At 46.0% G+C, this 17,272-nt stretch overlaps 1 protein-coding gene across 6 annotated transcripts in view; it reads right to left on the reverse strand.

The window, feature by feature from the left end:
* Nucleotides 1-1,020: 1,020 nt before the first annotated feature.
* Nucleotides 1,021-17,272, reverse strand: part of rerea (arginine-glutamic acid dipeptide (RE) repeats a) — a 126,428-nt gene continuing 110,176 nt past the window's right edge. For 4 of the 6 annotated variants that reach the window (XM_008295740.1, XM_008295747.1, XM_008295732.1 and 1 more), the window contains 11 exons: nucleotides 9,697-9,859; nucleotides 9,491-9,583; nucleotides 8,757-8,956; nucleotides 8,369-8,530; nucleotides 8,162-8,275; nucleotides 6,695-8,067; nucleotides 5,846-6,068; nucleotides 5,019-5,739; nucleotides 3,549-3,722; nucleotides 3,274-3,454; nucleotides 1,021-3,187 (listed from right to left, as the gene is read on the reverse strand). In XM_008295740.1, coding sequence (XP_008293962.1) covers nucleotides 3,154-3,187; nucleotides 3,274-3,454; nucleotides 3,549-3,722; nucleotides 5,019-5,739; nucleotides 5,846-6,068; nucleotides 6,695-8,067; nucleotides 8,162-8,275; nucleotides 8,369-8,530; nucleotides 8,757-8,956; nucleotides 9,491-9,583; nucleotides 9,697-9,859 — 3,438 coding nt within the window. In that variant the 3' untranslated portion in view covers nucleotides 1,021-3,153. The remainder of the gene's footprint in view (nucleotides 3,188-3,273; nucleotides 3,455-3,548; nucleotides 3,723-5,018; nucleotides 5,740-5,845; nucleotides 6,069-6,694; nucleotides 8,068-8,161; nucleotides 8,276-8,368; nucleotides 8,531-8,756; nucleotides 8,957-9,490; nucleotides 9,584-9,696; nucleotides 9,860-17,272) is intronic. The other 2 variants (XM_008295755.1, XM_008295771.1) reach the window with 1 other exon arrangement.

A 17,272-nucleotide genomic window follows, 5' to 3' on the forward strand; every position in this document is an offset into this window, starting at 1 on the left:
GGATGGAGGAGATGAGGAGGCTCCATGTCCGAAACCTGCTGCAACAGACAATCTCGGTGCGAGAGCAGCACAAGACATATTGCTATTCAGACAGAAAGAGCAAATTTTTTGAGACCGTGTATCCCTGTGTGCCTGCCTGAGGGGTACACACAGTATTATGAGAAGGATTTGAGTTGACACAAGTCACAGTCGCTCCATCGCCGGTGAGGAGGAGGAGGAGGAGGAGGAGGAGGGGAGATGAATTATTCAACCAGCCAGTGCTGCTCTGCTCGGCTCTGACGTCTTGTTGTGTTTTATGGGGAGGTGAGGCAACAACAAGCAGCACCTCCTCACAAGGCTGCCGTCACATGACAGCCCCAGGATACAGCATCCAAGGAACCTCGATTTTCCCGAGGACAGGGCATCATTTCAGAGAGCAGCAGTAGAATAATAGCTCCCTCTCAAAATGACAGCCATCGCTGCGGCACACCATCACAGATTGCTGGTCTATCACTCCCCACACACAGGATGAAATGACAGCCCTGCCCCGCTGATAGCAAGGCATCTCAGCCTGAGTAGGTGTTCCTTCTGGCTTAGCCGGGTTTTGATGTTATTATACCATAGCGGTGCAATATTCCGCTCAGAGATTCACTACCTGCTGCTGGGGTGATCTCTTAAAGCTCGGTATTTGTGAAGCCGAGTTAGCCCGTCAAGAAAGAATTCCATTATTCAAGAGCAAATGTAGGACATGAGTATTATCAAAACAGACCCAGCAACAGTCCCTCCGCTCAGCTGGAGAATTACATTTCATAAAAACAGAGGGAATTAAGAGCATTTTCTGCTTACTTTCTTTGTAATGCAGCGACAGAGCAGTGAGTAATCAAAATTGTTTACCCTTAAAACAGGATTATTGCGTCTCATGGCTGCTTGGATTTAGCAGAGTGCTCTTTTCTGAGCGTACAAACAACTGCGAGCACAGAGAAGCAAATATGATTTATTGATGTTTCATAAGGCACAAAAAAGAAGAGATGGAGGCGTACCTTGTGGTGTAACTTAGTCGTTTATTTCAATTCCACAAATTTTTCAAAAAAATTACAAAATACTCAAATGGAGAGAACACAGGACTCACAATTTTTCTTATTATTTCTACTTTTTGTTTACATTGTGTCATCCCATGGCGACTACTCATATATACAATAAGCTTCAAGATACCAGTATATATATAAATCTTAGCAGTCAGAATTTACATTCTGCTATTGCCGCTTTGAAACAAGAAGCTAAACCATTGACAACACTTAACATCAAAGGTTTCGGAGACACAAAAAGAGGGAGTAAAAGGCAAGGGAATCGTCAGGAAATGAGGCAAAGGATGACGATGACGGTGATGATGGAGAGTCAGGAGAGACACAGGAATCGGTGGGAGATGGCGAGACAGAGTGACAGGCTGTTGTCAGGGCTGCGAAGACTTTTTAGGTTTTTAAAAATGGTTTGGTGACGTTTGCAAGCATTTCAACGTAAATAATAGTGCTCCACGGGAAGATATGGTCACTTTTAAAATGCAAGTACAGTTCTTCAATTGGTTAAAATAAAGTGTAAAAAAAAAAAAAAAAACTAAACATAGCCACAGTTGTTTTAAATGTCCATGACAGTCAAACAGTCTTAGTGCACGGAACAAATGCAGAACTCATGTCATGGCCACAGCAAAAACTTTTTAAAAAAATAGAAAAAGAAAGAGGGCTCATGTGCACTGGTGCGACAGGTGAACACTACATGTAACAGTCAGTGGCGCACACAAACACAACACTCCTGAGGCCCAGGAGGTCGTGTGTGTGTCCCCAAGGAGCCAAGGCAGACGAAAACACTGAAGAACACACACACACATCGACCCTATTCCTCCCGGTGATCCGGCATCCACAGGCCCCGTCTAGTGTCACAGTGAACATTATTACAGCCTAGTTGGAGGAGGACTCAGTCGGATTTGAGCCCCGCTACAAACACCGACCAGGTGAGGAAAAGGCAGCGACAAACCCAGCACCAACTCACAACCACTCGTGCTTTAATAACAGTCCTTTTTGGCTCCTGTGAAGATTCCCAATTATTTAAAAGAGCTGTTTTGAAATGTGCCCAAATTAAAAAAAAAAAAAAGTCATATTAAAAATCATTCTCCGTTAAAGCAAATCATAAAGTACTAGTCCATTCTGGTGACTTAAATACGAATTTTACCAGTTGAGAAGAGCTCAAAGACACTCCTTCAGTGCAAAGGTTTACTTTTTTTTTCCTTCTTTTTAATCCATGGCCTCAGCGTTCACTCCAAGCGGCGGTGGCGACTGCGTCACCTCTTCAAGCGTTTCACATAATTTACTCAGTTTGCACATTCTGACAACCTGCTGCGTGTCACCGGTGATGAATGGATGTGGTGGGTGTGACGGGTTTATGGTTCACATAGTGCATGTGTGGGACTAAATCTAACACAGTGATGTCAGAGGAACGTCACAACTGAACCGCAACTCTCGGAAACTGCTCATATAATGCCATGGTGCTCCCCTCTGAAACAAGGGATAATGCTTTCAAAACAATTATATTGGAGGTTGAAACGACTTGGTTTGGAGTCCACACCTAGTAATAATAATAATAATTATAATAATAATTATATGTTTATATATACTATTTACAGACTCAAAAACGCCATGCTGTAGCTTTTCTTAAAATTATGAAAAACCTCCAACAATGTATTAAAATAAATGTTGAATTTAAGATAGCACTTGTTATTTTTCATAAATGGTCTGACCGGTCTTTTTTTTTTTTTTTTCAGTTTGTTGTTTTTTTTTTTTGATAAGCACAGTGTCTTGTTCTAGCACCTACAAAAAACGTCAGGGAAGCTTGTCATGCAGGAGTCTTGAGGACGTTGTCACTACTGGCTATATACCAAAGAAAGTCAATGTCTTGAAAAATAATAATAATAATAATAAAAAAACAAAAAACAAAAAACAAAAAAAAACAGTCCTTGACAGGAACAAAAACCAAATATCAGAAGAATTCTCAGACGATCCACTTGGCCTTTTTTTCTGTCCTTCAAAACTGAGTGTGTTTAGAGGAGCCTTGAGAGCCTCTGTAAGTCGCTCTGTAACAACTTCCCGTGTCCTGCATCCGTCAGTCGCCGCCTCCCTCGGCTGGTTACAGCTGCTTGTCGCTCTCCTTCTTCAGTCGGCTACAACGCAAAAGAAAATCGAGTTTTAAAACAAATGGAACATCAACAGCATGCGCCCTACTTAATAATTGTGTTGCTCATCTGACCTGTAGTAGTCCTCCTGGCCAGGCAGCGGTCCTCCGTGCATGTGATGGTGTCCGTGGAGCCACTGCTGCTCCATCGCCAGCCTCTGGAGCTCAGCCGACTGGGCGTGCATGGCCTGCAGCTGGTGTGCTGCGGACATGGGCGGTGGAAGACCTCCTGGTAGGTCCCGTGGGTATGGAGTACCTGGAGGAGGCGCAACACAAAAGATTAAAACAGCCACGATAAGATTGGATTTAAAATTACCAGTAATGAGATGGGATGGCGGCCGACAGCTCACCGAAGACTGGGTGACGCAGCATCTCGTGTTCGTGCGGCGGCTGGCCCAGGAGAGGGTTGGGGATGGCGCCGGGCGGGTACGGGAAGCGGGCCAAGTGAGGTCCGGCTGCCAGGGGATCTACTGCCAGGGGATGGCCCCCGGAGCCTGGAGGACACACAAGACATTCACCACCACCTTCTGGGCGTCAGAGTCTTAGGTTCAAGGTACACTCATTACAAGATAATGTATCACAGACAGTGCATGCTACAGGCTTCAGTGATACACAGCTTTAAGATAATGTTACTCCTCTCAAGGTTGACCAAAAGAGTGCAGGGACCATTTCACTATATTTATCCGCCGTGAGGCATCTGCTTGCTCTATCAGAAACGTAATGAGGTTATAACATGCTTTAATCCAATCTCATACGTCAGTGCTGTGCATCAAGACACAGACAATCAAATGTGAGGTGGAGTTTAAGATTATATTCAGAAAAATTGTTGGAATTAGCTGAAAATTCAAGTCCCCTTTTGTTCACTCTTTGCTGCGATGAGAGAAGTAATATCATATCACATATGTACAGTTTGATTCAAATGAAAGCACACTGATATTAACCTTTGTGTGTATCAAAACAACACTTATTTAACTAGAAGCTAACGAATCACAAAGTAAAATGCTTCCTTATTATAACTATGCTGCTGTGGCCTGTTTGATAAATCACTTCTCTAAAATATTTGGCCACAGAGTTGAAATCAACCTCCTGCAAGTGCAGATAAATTTGATAACTGCACCACAGAATTGGCTCCAATTCAAACAGTCAACAACTTCTTTTTTTTTTTTGCTGCCTCTGATTACAGAAACATGACTCCTGGCATCTTCATCCAAAATGTTTCCGACTGTTTATTAGAATATTCTAATTACAAACAACTACTGGCTCCCTGTCCGTGCTAGAATTACATCATATTTCACAATAACAAATATCACAAAATAAAATACATTCAGAAAGTGGAGCTAAAATGTCAATGTGGCCGTTTATAGATGTCACAGGAATTAATGTATACAAATGATCAATGTACAATCAAACACATGCTTCTAGAGAAATGTTTATAAATGAGAGATTCATTAATTCTTCTTCTCATTTATAAACATAATCGCTGGAACATCACTAGCGAATGATGAATAAGGTAAATACAGTAAAAATAAAAAAGCATTTGATTCTCACTTTGATACCTTTAATCTCCAAAATGGAAATAATACAAAATAACTAAACAAAATGTAGCATGTTTTACAGATTTAATTGTTTGTTTTTTCCCCAAAAATTGACATTTTGGTCTAATTACGTGTGTTTGCCAAATAGAGATAATTTCCTTTTCTCCAAAATTCTCTAGTTTAATGATGCAAATTTTCAAATGACTCAGAATTTAATTAATTTAAATATGTCAGTTCAACATAGATACAGTTGTATGTGTAAGTGCGAGCAGGGCTTTCTTTTACCTTGGTGAAGGGGGTCTTGCTGGTGGAGGTGGAGGTGCGAGTGGATATGCGAGTGCTGGTGGTGGTGCGGCGTGACATTGAACATCTGTAGACGTGCGATGGGGTCGTTGGCGACTGTGGCCATCCTCTCAGCATGGAGTCTCTCTGCAGCCAACCTCTCTGGGTAGCTCATTTCTGGCCGCAGCTGCGGCCCAGCTAAGGCTAGCCGCTCGCGCTCTAACGGGTTCAGGCCCGGATGAAAGGAGGCGAAGGGGTGAGGGCCGGCCATGGGGGGCAACGTGATGGCCCCATGCCGGGCAAAGTGCTCCATGGGGTTCGTGGAAGGGTGGAGTGTGTCCATCTCCGGCGGCTTGACCTCGAAGCCAGGTTTCATCCTTTCCCTCAGCTCCCTCTCCCGAATCTCCCTCTCCCGCATCTCCCGCTCCCGCAGCTCGCGCTCCCGCATGGCCGGGTCGGCGTTGTACAAGCTGGGCATGTGGTAGGCCAGCAGCGGGTCTGCGGGGTTGAGCGACACAAAGAATGGGTGGTTTCGATTGGTGGGTGACATGACGTGGGGCCGAGCGTACTCGCTGAGGGTGCGGAGGGCGGGGGTGTCGGGGCCGATGTACGGAGGCACGGCTGCGATCGTAGTCGGTGGGCCGTCGAAGGGCGGGCGCATGTGGGCGGGACCAGCGATCTGAGGCTCGCCCATCCTGCCTTCATGAGAGGAACAGGAGGCTTTCTGTGAGGGGAGAAATGTCTGGTTTAGTATGACGTTAGAATAGGATGTAATTAATGCCAAAGAAGAAGGAAAAAGGCAGATAAACAAAAAAAAAACATGAACCTACCGCAGCCCGTTCTGCTTCCTTTTCTCGTTCCCGCTCTCGTTCTCGCTCTTTTTCCCTCTCCCTCTCTCTCTCTTTCTCCTCTCTTGCTTTCTGTTCTGCTTCCCTCTTGGCTTTCTCCAGAGCTTCCTCTCGCTTCTTGGCCAGTTTGGATGAAGCCAAAGGAGTGAAGTAGAAATCTGTCCTCGCACACGAGTTGTAACCCCGGTCCAGGTGCTTGTAGAACCTGAGAAGACACAAAAGAAACGAAAACTTGAATGATGTTCCCGCTCCTAAATAAATACGTGCTACCAAATACAGCCATGACAATAATGTTTAATTTGAAGTGTTAAATGGCAGCACAAAAATGGAAAGCCAGCATGTTTTAGCTTACAGTAGTCCACGATTCAAAAGGAAACAAACTCCCTCAGCATTCACTTCTGCTGCTGCACTGAGTATATATTAAAACCCTCATTGCTATTCATTGGCAGCCTGAGAGTCACTTAAGCACAAGGCAACTACAGATACTCATATTGAGATGCCTCAGTTCACTCACATCTCACTGTAATTAATCTCCCCGCTCTCCATCCCTGATAATTCCAAGCCATCAGCCACTCAGAGCTCAAGGCTAATTGTGGCCTTGGATGCCTGTTTTGCTGAGGACATTCAATTTGCTGCCCACATCAAAGCCTTAAAACCTGAAGGCAGAGTCTCTTTATTGTTGGATGTGTTCGAGAGCTAATCAGCCTCTGTAGACAAGACGGTGGGCAGCTCAACAGACTACTGATAAGCAACACCTTGTGCAGGTGCATGTTTTTCTCTTTTACAGATGTTTTATCTTGTGCTGTTTGCTTAAAGCTTTGGCAGACGTACCGTGCTGACTGGCTGGCGTGGCTGGGCGTGTTGACCACAGTAGGCTCTGGGGAGGGGCTTCTCTGTGGGGGCGGGGGGCTCTCTGGTTCTTCCGTCTCGTCCAGAGGCTCCTCTTTGATGTGCACCGGCGGGAGCACTGGGCCCGGACCGGCACAGGCGACCGAGGCAGGGAGAGGCATGGATATGGAAGAGGATGGAGCGGAGGAAGATGGAGGTGGCAGGCCGGGCATAGAGTTTGACGAGGATGGGGGAGGGCCGGCTGGAGGTAGAACTGTGTTGAAAGGATGTGACGCGAAAGGCGGCTGAGGTGGCCCGCTGGGGTGTGACGCTGCTGCCGAGGGCGGCAGAGGTGGAGCTGGAGGAGGCTGGTGGCTGGCTGAAGGTGGGAGGCTCTGGGACTGGGTGAGAACTGGAGGCTGGGCTGGGGGAGGCTGAAGCTGTTGCCCCTGAGGCATGAGCTGGAGGGGAGGTGGGTGTGCCGATGGAGGGTGGTGGTTGGATAAAGAACTGAGGGGCTTGAGGGCAGGAGGTGGAGGCAGGTTTGTAGGCATCTGAGGGAACGGAGGTGCTGACACGTGAGGTGGGTGTTTGTGAGACTGAGGGTTGGGTATCTGAGGGATGGGTGTTGTCGGGGGAGGCCTGATGTGAGTCATTGGCGCAGGGGGCAATGGCTGCTCTCTGGGAGGCTGCCCTCCACTCTGAAGAGATGGCTGGGACTGGGAAGGAGGCGTGTGAGCCCTCTGCTGTGATTGGTCAGAGACTGGTGGGGGCGGGACCTGAGACGGACCCACGGGGAATCCCTGAGGGGTCATGGAGTGAGGGTGAGGCATGTGTGAGGGGCCAGGCTGCAGTGGGTGAGGCATGGGAGGCATGGGCCCGTGATGCGGGCTGGGTAATGATTGCGGTGGGACTGGGGGGCCTGGGGGCGGAGCCTGAGTCATAGGTGAATGCGGAGAGGGAAGCCTTTGTGGGTGGAGAGATGCTCCTGACTGGATAAGAGACAACGGGCTCGCCTGGGGCAAAGGCTGGGGAGGTAGAGAGGTGGAGGCCGCTGCAGGGGAGACCTGTGGGGGCAGTGAGGGGGCTGAGGTCGTGGGCGGAGGGGGCGCCGAGGAGGCGGCTGAGGTGCCCGGTTGACACTGGATGACCGGAGGGTGCTGGCTCTGCAGGAGCTGCTGCTGCTGAGCAGAGGAGTCCGAGTCGCTCTCATTGTCTCGGGGGCTGGGGATGCTCGGGGAGGAGCTGCGGTTGTCCTGGTCAATGTCTTTAGGATCACTACTGAGCTCCTCGTTGATGCTGCGTCCATCAGAGCTCTCGCCCTCGCCCTCGCCCTCCCCCTCGCATTCTGAAGGCGAGTCTGGCCGACTCAGCTCCTGTGGGACGGAGGAGAAAGAAGGATGAGCATCATCACGCCAAGTCTATGAATTCCATTAAAACACATAAGAAAATCAAAGACGGCAAACTCACTTGTGTCTTGGACTTTTTGGCGCTGGCCCTCTCGGGCTCCTCTGTGTCTGAGGCTCCCTTCTCTCTTTGCCGTTTGGCACTCTTCATAGGCGAAGGAGCCTCCTCTTTAATCTTCTGTAGAGCAAAAGGAGCAGAGCCATTAGAGCAGATTTCACAGAGATACGTGATAAGAAAAACACAGTGTCAGTGGCTCTGCACCATGTTTACCTTGCTTGGCTTCTTCAAGGAGTCTGTCTTGCTGTCAGTGCTGTCAGTACTGGCTGCGCTGGGTGAAGTACGTCCGCTGGAGCGCAAATCCTCGTTGGTAGGTGAGGCTCGGCCATCAGGACTGGCTGTCTGCTTCTTACGACCACTACGTAGCGTCGACATCTGGTATCAGAATTTGGACAGAGGGGATTTAGATACACATTCTTCACCGATAAAATGTTAGGAAGCCAAACATAAGAAACAATGCATGCCCCTGTAACATTTGTACTGTGATGATAAGCTTATTGCTTTCTAGTTCTGCCTCTGAATCACTCCAGGGATAACTCTGAGGATGTGGTTCTAAACGTGAAAATAGATGGATAGATGTGGTGCAGGAGTGTTGCCGCACCGAGCCTCGGTTCCGTCGGGTCCTCATGCTATGCTTCCCGCTGAGTCCATCTTCTTCCTCTTTGACAGGTTTGAACATAAATGGCGGCGGGTCCACAGGCTTCTCGATGGGGGGCAGCTCACCGTACTTCTTGAAGTGAATGCGGCAGTCGGTGCACAGCAAGATGTTCTCCCGGCCCCCGTGGTGCCAGTCCTTGGAGGCTGAGGAAAGCCATTTACAGTTGTGAAATAACACTCTCACGGGCGTTGAGAGGTACAAACAACACAAGAAAATGATGTGACAAGGACGTTCTAACTAACTTTGTGTTTTAACATGTAATGAGATAAATATGTCACACAGGTGATAAAACAAAGGGGCATGTGTAATCTATCCTCTGCCACATACTGTATTTAACTTGTCAGTAAAGTAACTAATAAGGTCTACGTGGGTTAACACCATAAAGCCCAAAGTTATTAGCCACCCTTGTTGTGATGGCAGAAGCGTAAGTGTGATCAGATGGGAGCCTGGCGCTGGGAGCCAGCTGTGTGGAAAGAGGGGGAAGGATAATGAGGTGGAGAGAGTGAACGAGCTGTGGGCTCATGTCTGATTTGATCAAATTAGTCTTGACATCCTCTGATGCCCATCTGTCACACAGCGCCGTGTTGTGCAGGCTCACACTGATCCCAAGACAGGACAGGAATAGCCAAGTTAGTCCATATGACGAGAGTGCGCGTTAAAGGGATGCGGTGTCTTACTGGTGGTGAAGCAGTGGCGGCAGGCGTAGCCCTTTAGCTCCTGTTCGCTGTCTTCACTGTCAAAGTCATCTTCACTGGCTGAGCTGAGGTCCACTGGAAGAAAGAAAGAAAAGAAAAAAACACTTTACATATGTCGCTTTACCACCAACACATATCAGGTCATGTCTTCCCTCTCAGCAGCCAGTGAAGGGGTGAAATATACGTACAAAACTCGCTTGAGGGGGGGCGAGAGGGAGTGTTGACAGGCGTCGAAGCTGTTCGTGTCTTGATGCGGCGGAAGACGGGCTGACGGCGGTGTCTACGGTGGGCTCGACAACTGGCTGCCTCGGGAGTCTTCTTCCAATAGTAGTAGAAGGTAATAAGCTCTCCCTGAAAACAAAACAAGGCGAAAACGGTGTTAAAACAGGCATATACACCACAGGAACACAAAGTATCTGTTTCGATGAGAACTGAGGTGACTGAGAAATTGAGAAGGATTCAATTTGTCAAAGTTGTTGAAACACTGGAAAATAGCGCCTGTGAAGTGTCTGCAGTTAGGCAGAAATAAATATGTGGAAAATACAAGTTAGCAGTCAGCTCAGACTTTCACAGTGAAAGGCCGTGGACTGGGTCAGTCCATGCCAGGATTTGTAGTCGGCTGGGCATGTTTGTGCTGCGGCCCTGTCTGTCCCAGGATTAGGCGAGGAGGCTCACTGAATGCAGGGATATTAGGATCAGTGCATTGGTGGCTGCCTGGGTGGCAGGAGGTTGAATGGGAACAAAAGAACATGTCAGGCAGAGCTTTGGCGCTACAAATAGGGAGTGAAATGGCTCCTCGCCCCTTCACTGGAAGAGTCAATTGAAGTTTAATCAAACATTCGGAGGGGCGCGCTTGCCAGCGAGCGAGGCGGATAAATCCAGTGTACAAAAGGCCGCCAGGAAATCAATACCCAACTGAAACATTAACACATACAATCATGGATCAGAAAGCACTTTGCTGAGGCAGCCTGTGCATATTAACTGCTGCTTTCCGGCCACACTCATAATACACAAGCCCTCAAAATTGGCGACAGGAGTCAGGGACAATTATGTAGTTTCCTGCGAGGCTTCGTCCTTTCCTCCCTCACCATGAACTCTCACTTGTTAGCGGTCCTCCACTGTAACAATATAACAAAATCAAGAAAGTGTGGTTTGACCGTTGGGTGAGCAGTAAGTCACCTGTAATCTTTAAAGCCCAGAGGGCACCAATCTACTGTCTGAGGTCTGGTAAACTGCTGTTCAACAAAGCTCCCAGGGTTTAATGGCTATTGATTGTTTTCCTTCTCCGCTTCAGCTGAGAAACTTGACATAAATTAGTCAGTCCATTGCTCTCTAAAATGCATTAACAGCTTTTCAGCAACAGCTTAACATCGTCGATCAAAATGTACCAAAACAAACAATTGCAGGAAAGCAGTTTGATGAAATGGTGGACATCAAAAAACAGCCAGTAATCTCACAGTAGAACAGGCTGTTATTAATGGAAACAGTTGCCTTTTTTTTTTTATTCCATTTCTTATCTCATGAAATGCAAGTCCACTTGAGGCTAGTTGTTGCCGGCTGTGAGAAAACACAGGTCAGAGTCTAGCCAGCGGTTATCCCTTTATCACTTCAACAAGTCCTTTGAATATCAGATATTATGGAAAAAGTTAAGTCTTTCTCAATCACTGCTTTGATTGGCAGAAAATGCTCAACTCAGTGGGCTTAGACCACTTTAATAAGATCTCCCTTCATGTGGCTCTTAGGGGAAATTCATATCTGCCAGAGCCTGTAGGACTCCATCTTATCAGGCAAAGCAGTGCAGGGAACATTTACTGAGGGTGTCTGAGCTCAATGAAACCTTCTCACATTTCAGGGTAAATTAAGGTGATAAACTTGCAAAGCCATTGCTCCAGAATAAAACGCTCCCAAACCCCACAGCTTGAGCTAGTTTTTTTTTTTTTTTTTTTAAAGACCTCTGCTTCTGCAGATGAGCACATCTGGAGTTGTGGGATTGATTCCACATGCAGGAGTCTTTAAAACAGAAAAAAAACACTTGGATAAAGGAAGAAAGATTAATGCTCTACTTGTGGAGTATTTACTGGACTTCAAATAACTGAAAACATTTGTTGTTCAACACTGTGGAAAAAACAGGGCGGCTATTGATTATTATATCAGCAGAAAGCTCTCGTGCATCCGTCTCAGTCGTGCACAGAACTTTCTCGTGCGCCTCCCTCTTCAACCCGGCTGGCCAGTCGGGAAGGCAGGGCGCAGGTGCTAACTGAGAGAAGGCAGGCATCCTGATGTGAAATCTAATTGAAATGTGCAGATCAAAAGTGTCGAGTGGTGCCGAGCGCTGGCTTTGCTCTGTGCTTAATGACTGTTCTCAGCAGTGCCTCTCTGCCTCCTCGCTGCAGGCTGACAACTACACGGCCTCAACAACAGCTTGGCAGACACAAGGAAAGGTCACCCTGCCTCTCCATCACTTACACTGTGTCAAGTACCATTACATTAGGCTGGGGCTAATGAAAACATTAACTTGGGCTTTTGAATGGGGAATTAACAGGTGCACTGATGGGCTGGTGCAGCCGGATGTGAATGTAAGGAGGGAAAACAAAAGCAGCAGCTTAACTAATTCAATGTGAATTTATCGTCGTGAGAAGTTATTCCTGGTAAGGAGGCTGAGAAAATCGCAATAAAAGCTGAAAAGATGCTAAATTTGTACCGTTTATAGCTCGCAAACACTGAACGCAGTCATGTTGACAAAGGAAAGATTGTTGTCTGTGAGGCATCACAAGCAACACTTGCGACGTGCAGCGGAGTTACACAAGATGTTTGTGAGTGAGAAGCAGCCGAAGATGAACATGGTATTACTGCAGCTGAGAGAAGCTTTGTGCTGTAAATTAGAGTCAAAGGGAGACTGACGGATTACCTCTCTCAGCCTGCCTGCATGTCAAATTTGGGTCCTCTGAAGCCACATAAGTCCCATCTCTCACACTGACTGTGTACTTTTCTCTATCAAAGTCACTTTGTCATGCTGCCATATGCCAACAGCAACACCAGCCTTCATTACCTTCTGTTTCTATCCATGATTGGGCGTTTAGGCAGTTGCGTTTGTGTGCACCCACTGAGGTTTCTGAGTAAAGTTGCCATTTCCATGAACCTGAATCTAAAACAGTTCAAACAGTATCTGGTAAAAATTTATGGAAACACTTGAAATAGAAATCTCGATAGGCTCTGGCTTCCGCACCATAATTTTCCCCAAGTCCACTAAATCACTGCAGAGCGGCACAGAGTGTGCTGCTGCTCGGCAGAACATGAGATAGTGACAACATAAGCTCAGCATTATAAGGCCTTTTAGACTGCTTCCATCTGCAGGAGCTTTCTGGCCGGTGGATTATCCGACAAGGAAAGGGCTTACCCTCCTATCACGACACTCAGAGCCTCCATTCCAGTTATTTCCACTTAAAATGGTCGTCTACATACGAGAGTGCAAAATAAATGTTGAGTTCAAGATTATGTGCAGCAATGTTTTTTTGAAGCTGGGGAGAAACAAGTCGGGAGTTTAATCTGTTGTGCAATTAGTCAGTTCATTGCAAATGATAATAATTACTTTAAAAACGATTTCAAAGTTATAGTAGAATGACTATTTGGACTGAATATTTGTCCTTCAAGCATACTAAAGTACTGCGTCAGCACACAGATACAAGCTCTTGATGCCTTACAGTGTTCTAAACATTCCAATTAAATTGGATTTTTGTGAGCAATTGCATTCAAATATTTAACTTGCTTTGGAACAGAGGTCAACATAAGAAACCATCCGTCTTGCAATTAGCCAATTTCCTGCAAATGACATTAATTACTTAAAAAAAAACTAAAAATTCCCGATTACAGTAGAACGACTATTTGGATTGAATGTTTGTCCTTCAAGCTTAAAAAAACTACAGTGTCGGCAGATACAAGCTTTTTATGCCTTAGAGTGTTTTAACTGAGAAACAAAATTTGATTTTTGTGACCAGCTGCATTAAAAATTTGTTCACTTGTTTTCGAATGGATGTCAACTCAGAAAAACACATGCGGATGCTACGGCTAAAGTGTAATTCTATATGATCATATTCCCCTTTGTAAGCAGTCACTGCTTAAAACCAGCTCGTCTTCCTGCCTGGAAGGTTTTGACTGAATAAGGTTAACCATGAAACCGCTCTAGACTATTTTGCAGCTACTGGTATAATTGAGGGTGGGAGTGTTGGTTGAGGCTGAGTGGGAGTGCGCGGTCTTCCACTGGGCTCGGTGGTCCTGTGTACTCGGGCAGGGCTGAGGGCGAGGGCTAAACTCATGTATTTACACCCTCATCCCCTCTCAGGCCCAGGCCTGAACAGATGGTTTCTGTTTTTCCTGGCAGATTTGTGACAGAGCCACAAAAGGCCCCTGCTTTGACATGAAGCCAAACGGTTAAGGCCGTTACTGGCAAGAGCAGGGGAAGGAGGAGAGAACAGGGGAGAGCCGAGGAGGGGGAGGGCTGAGTGTGGAGGAGAGCCGAGAGGGAGGAATAAAGAGCCAGCAGTGGATAACAATGGACAATCAGCACCGAATCCAACCACAACCCGTCCTTTAAAAAAAGAAAAAAAAAAAAATCTCTCGGCAAATAGTAATCGCTGCTAAAAATTTAAGGCGGTCGGGGAGCAGAGAGTGCAGGGAGCATGTGGTTTCTGGGTTCTGGTGGCTGATAGTGAGTTGTGTAAACATCCATTAGTGCAGCGTGAACCTGTGCTCCTCCTGTTTCCTCCACAGTCTGCAGCCGGAGGAGGGAGGATTTCTTCCTGATTCATTTCAGCAAAGGTGAAGGGGGAAGTATTTCTGAGCTAAATCAAACCGGAGTTTAATTATATATGTGCTCGACCCCTGGACTTGGGTTTCTTCATCGCCTATGGCAGGTTGTACAGTGTATCGTCTGGAGTGGTGCTTGACTTTTCCATCATCCTCATGCTGCCTGTAACTGTAGGGGGTATAGCTTTATAAATGCTTATGTGGTTAAGCAGGTCAGAAGCACACTTGTGATGTCTGCGGGGCCAAGAAAAGGTGCATGTTCGGTTTAAATCTTTTAGCAGCATTCCTATTGAAGGCTCTGTGATTTAAAAAAAAATTTGGATGATGTAAAAATGATGCTTCAAGCTCGCTGTGAACTGAGCTGACTTCATACTAGTATCTGATTTAACAAACTCATTAATAAAAAAGGCAAACTCTAATATAATAGTTTTCTGCAGCATGACAAGGTATTGGATGAAATAAAATCAGTTTCATGCATTGCACATATTGTTGGAGCTTTAAACTCTGGGTTTTAAGAAACTGCTTTAGTTTCAAACCGTAGTTTCTGAATTACATTTTTTTAAAAAATCAAATGCATCTTTTAATAAATGTTTTATTTCTATTGAGAAAGCTGCGCAATATAAAACCACATTTAGTAAATTAGAATTCAGACGTCAAACATTTGAGGTATCAGACACATGTATAGCATGCAGTCAATTCAGAAACACACCTACGGCACCAGCGATGCCTCGAAGACGATGGAGATTGAATAGTGAAAGGATCTTAGCTGGTGGAGCAGAGCGCATGTGAAAGGCGGTTAAATAGACAGCCATTCCCTGCTGTGCAGCGCCTTTCTGCTGGAGAATGACTGAATAAGCTCTGCTTTCACAGGTCAGGGATGCACATGCTGAAGAATCAGCACTCGTGTTTTTCCTGCTGTAAGCGCTTTTGCCAATGAAAGCAGATTGGATGGCAACAGTGCCTTTTTGCTGGAGGGTCGATGCTGCGTGTTCTGCTGATAAGCTAGTCCCCAAAAACCACAACATGAAGCCTACCAAAGAACTCAATTACACAGGGAGCTCTGGCTCTCCGGGCTCCATCTATTAGGCTGGAGAAAAAGAAAAAAAAGATTTTGCCTACACTCAGCTGCGCTAAATTGCCTGTGGTCTGCTGAAAGAACATCAATACGTACTGGTTGAGCTTCCATCAGTCAACAGCAATTTCACTGCCTAAACAAGTTATATCATTTACCAAACACGGAAGCTGTGCCGTCGCACCGCTGACAGCTGCTGCCAACTGAACCAGGCCCCTGTAGTTTGTTGCTGGTTTAATTAGCGTTTGGACCTAAGTATTTATAATCACGCTCATCCCCAAGGTTCTGGCTGCCGAGCTAAGGACATGGCACCGAATTCAATTTGACGTTTGTACAGATTGTACTGGGGCAAACATCTGCTGCGAGGTTGATTCGAGAGCACTGTTCTCCTGTTGGCCATCCTGTAAATGACAATGATAACCTGTGACGTTAACAAGAAGCAAACACACACCGCGGCTTCACCTGTGCTGGCTTTCCTAGCACACTGCCACAGCACCTTTCTGTCTTTTCCACCTCCATGCCAAAACAAAAGCAGGAACCAGCAGCATAGAAACGTCTCTATGAATCAGTTTTATGTTTTTTTTTTCTTTCCTGCTTTGCTCAAAGCTGTACTTAACTGAAACTGCATTGTTGTATTATATCACTATATAAATTAAGTAAAGTATGAATGAAACACAAGTAATTAAACATGCTGGTGCTGATGTTAAGTCTTTGCTAAAACGCTGGACTTTTAATATTTAAAGGTGGAGTAAAGAGACACAAAATGCAGAAAAGGAGCCTTAAGACTGATCAAAATACACACACATACTCAGATCTTTTGTTCTGTGCTGTAAATTGTTTTATACTGCTTCACTGAATTTATTAGATTATGGTTCCTCTGCGTTCTACTGCGAAACATTTTTATGATCTATAAATGTATAGCATAGCGTACTTATGCAGGTATGAAGTGAATAAATTACTTTTGGTTTTCAAATCTCACTCACAGGACACAAAGACACAAACTGTACTGAATACAATTTCAGGCATGAGTTGTTTCTGCAGTAATGTTATTTACTCAGTGATGCATATTTTACTTTGTGACTTCAGCACAGTGGAAAGAAAGTGGTGAGTGAAAACTGAAAATAGTCTCCTCTCAGAAATAGTCAAATTCCAAGTAATGCGTTCTTATTTGTGCATAGATATCTGAGCAACTTTTCATTTTAAATGCTGTTTCTTTTTTCCTTCCACCAGTGACGTTGCCTGGCCTCAGACCTGAGAGGGAACGGGCTAAAACTTTCTAATTCGATCCAATTTTCTGCTGCCAGTTTTTCGGTTCGGCTGCACCGCAAACAGTTCTGTAGCCGATCCAAATCAGTTCATCAAATACTATCTGTTGATGTTCCCTAAAACACTGAAAGTCCCTCCAGTAGAAAAAATATCAAGCGCAAAGTTATCTGTGATCTGCCATTTCAGCATATTTAGTTGTTTAAACACTGGAAGCAGCGGGCTCATGTTCCATGACGTCCTCTCCGGAGTGAAGGAAATGGTGGCAGCAGAGCCAGTTGCAGACGGTCAGACGACACACCCACTTCCCCCTCTGGGCCTTTATGTGACTTTATATAAGGCATTCCTGAGTGCTAGTCAGGCCTGGTGTGTTTACACAGCGCTGGGTGCCTACCCCTGGCACTGGCTGTTCGAGCCGTGCTGGCGCTTCAGGGGCAGCGCGGCTAATAGGAGCTAGCGGGAGGAACAGTGAGGGGCAGACGAGCTGCACTGAACCTCTGGAGCCCTGGATATCAGCCCAAGAGCTGCAGGATTTAGGGCAGGAGCACTCGTATTTCTGCAACATGCTTCTTCTTCTTTTTTTTTCGTTGCCATGGCTCGGCATGCAAGTGGAATAACAGAAATGT

Source organism: Stegastes partitus, unplaced genomic scaffold (genome assembly GCF_000690725.1).
Source record: "Stegastes partitus isolate 25-593 unplaced genomic scaffold, Stegastes_partitus-1.0.2 Scaffold24, whole genome shotgun sequence".
NCBI lineage: Eukaryota > Metazoa > Chordata > Actinopteri > Pomacentridae > Stegastes > Stegastes partitus.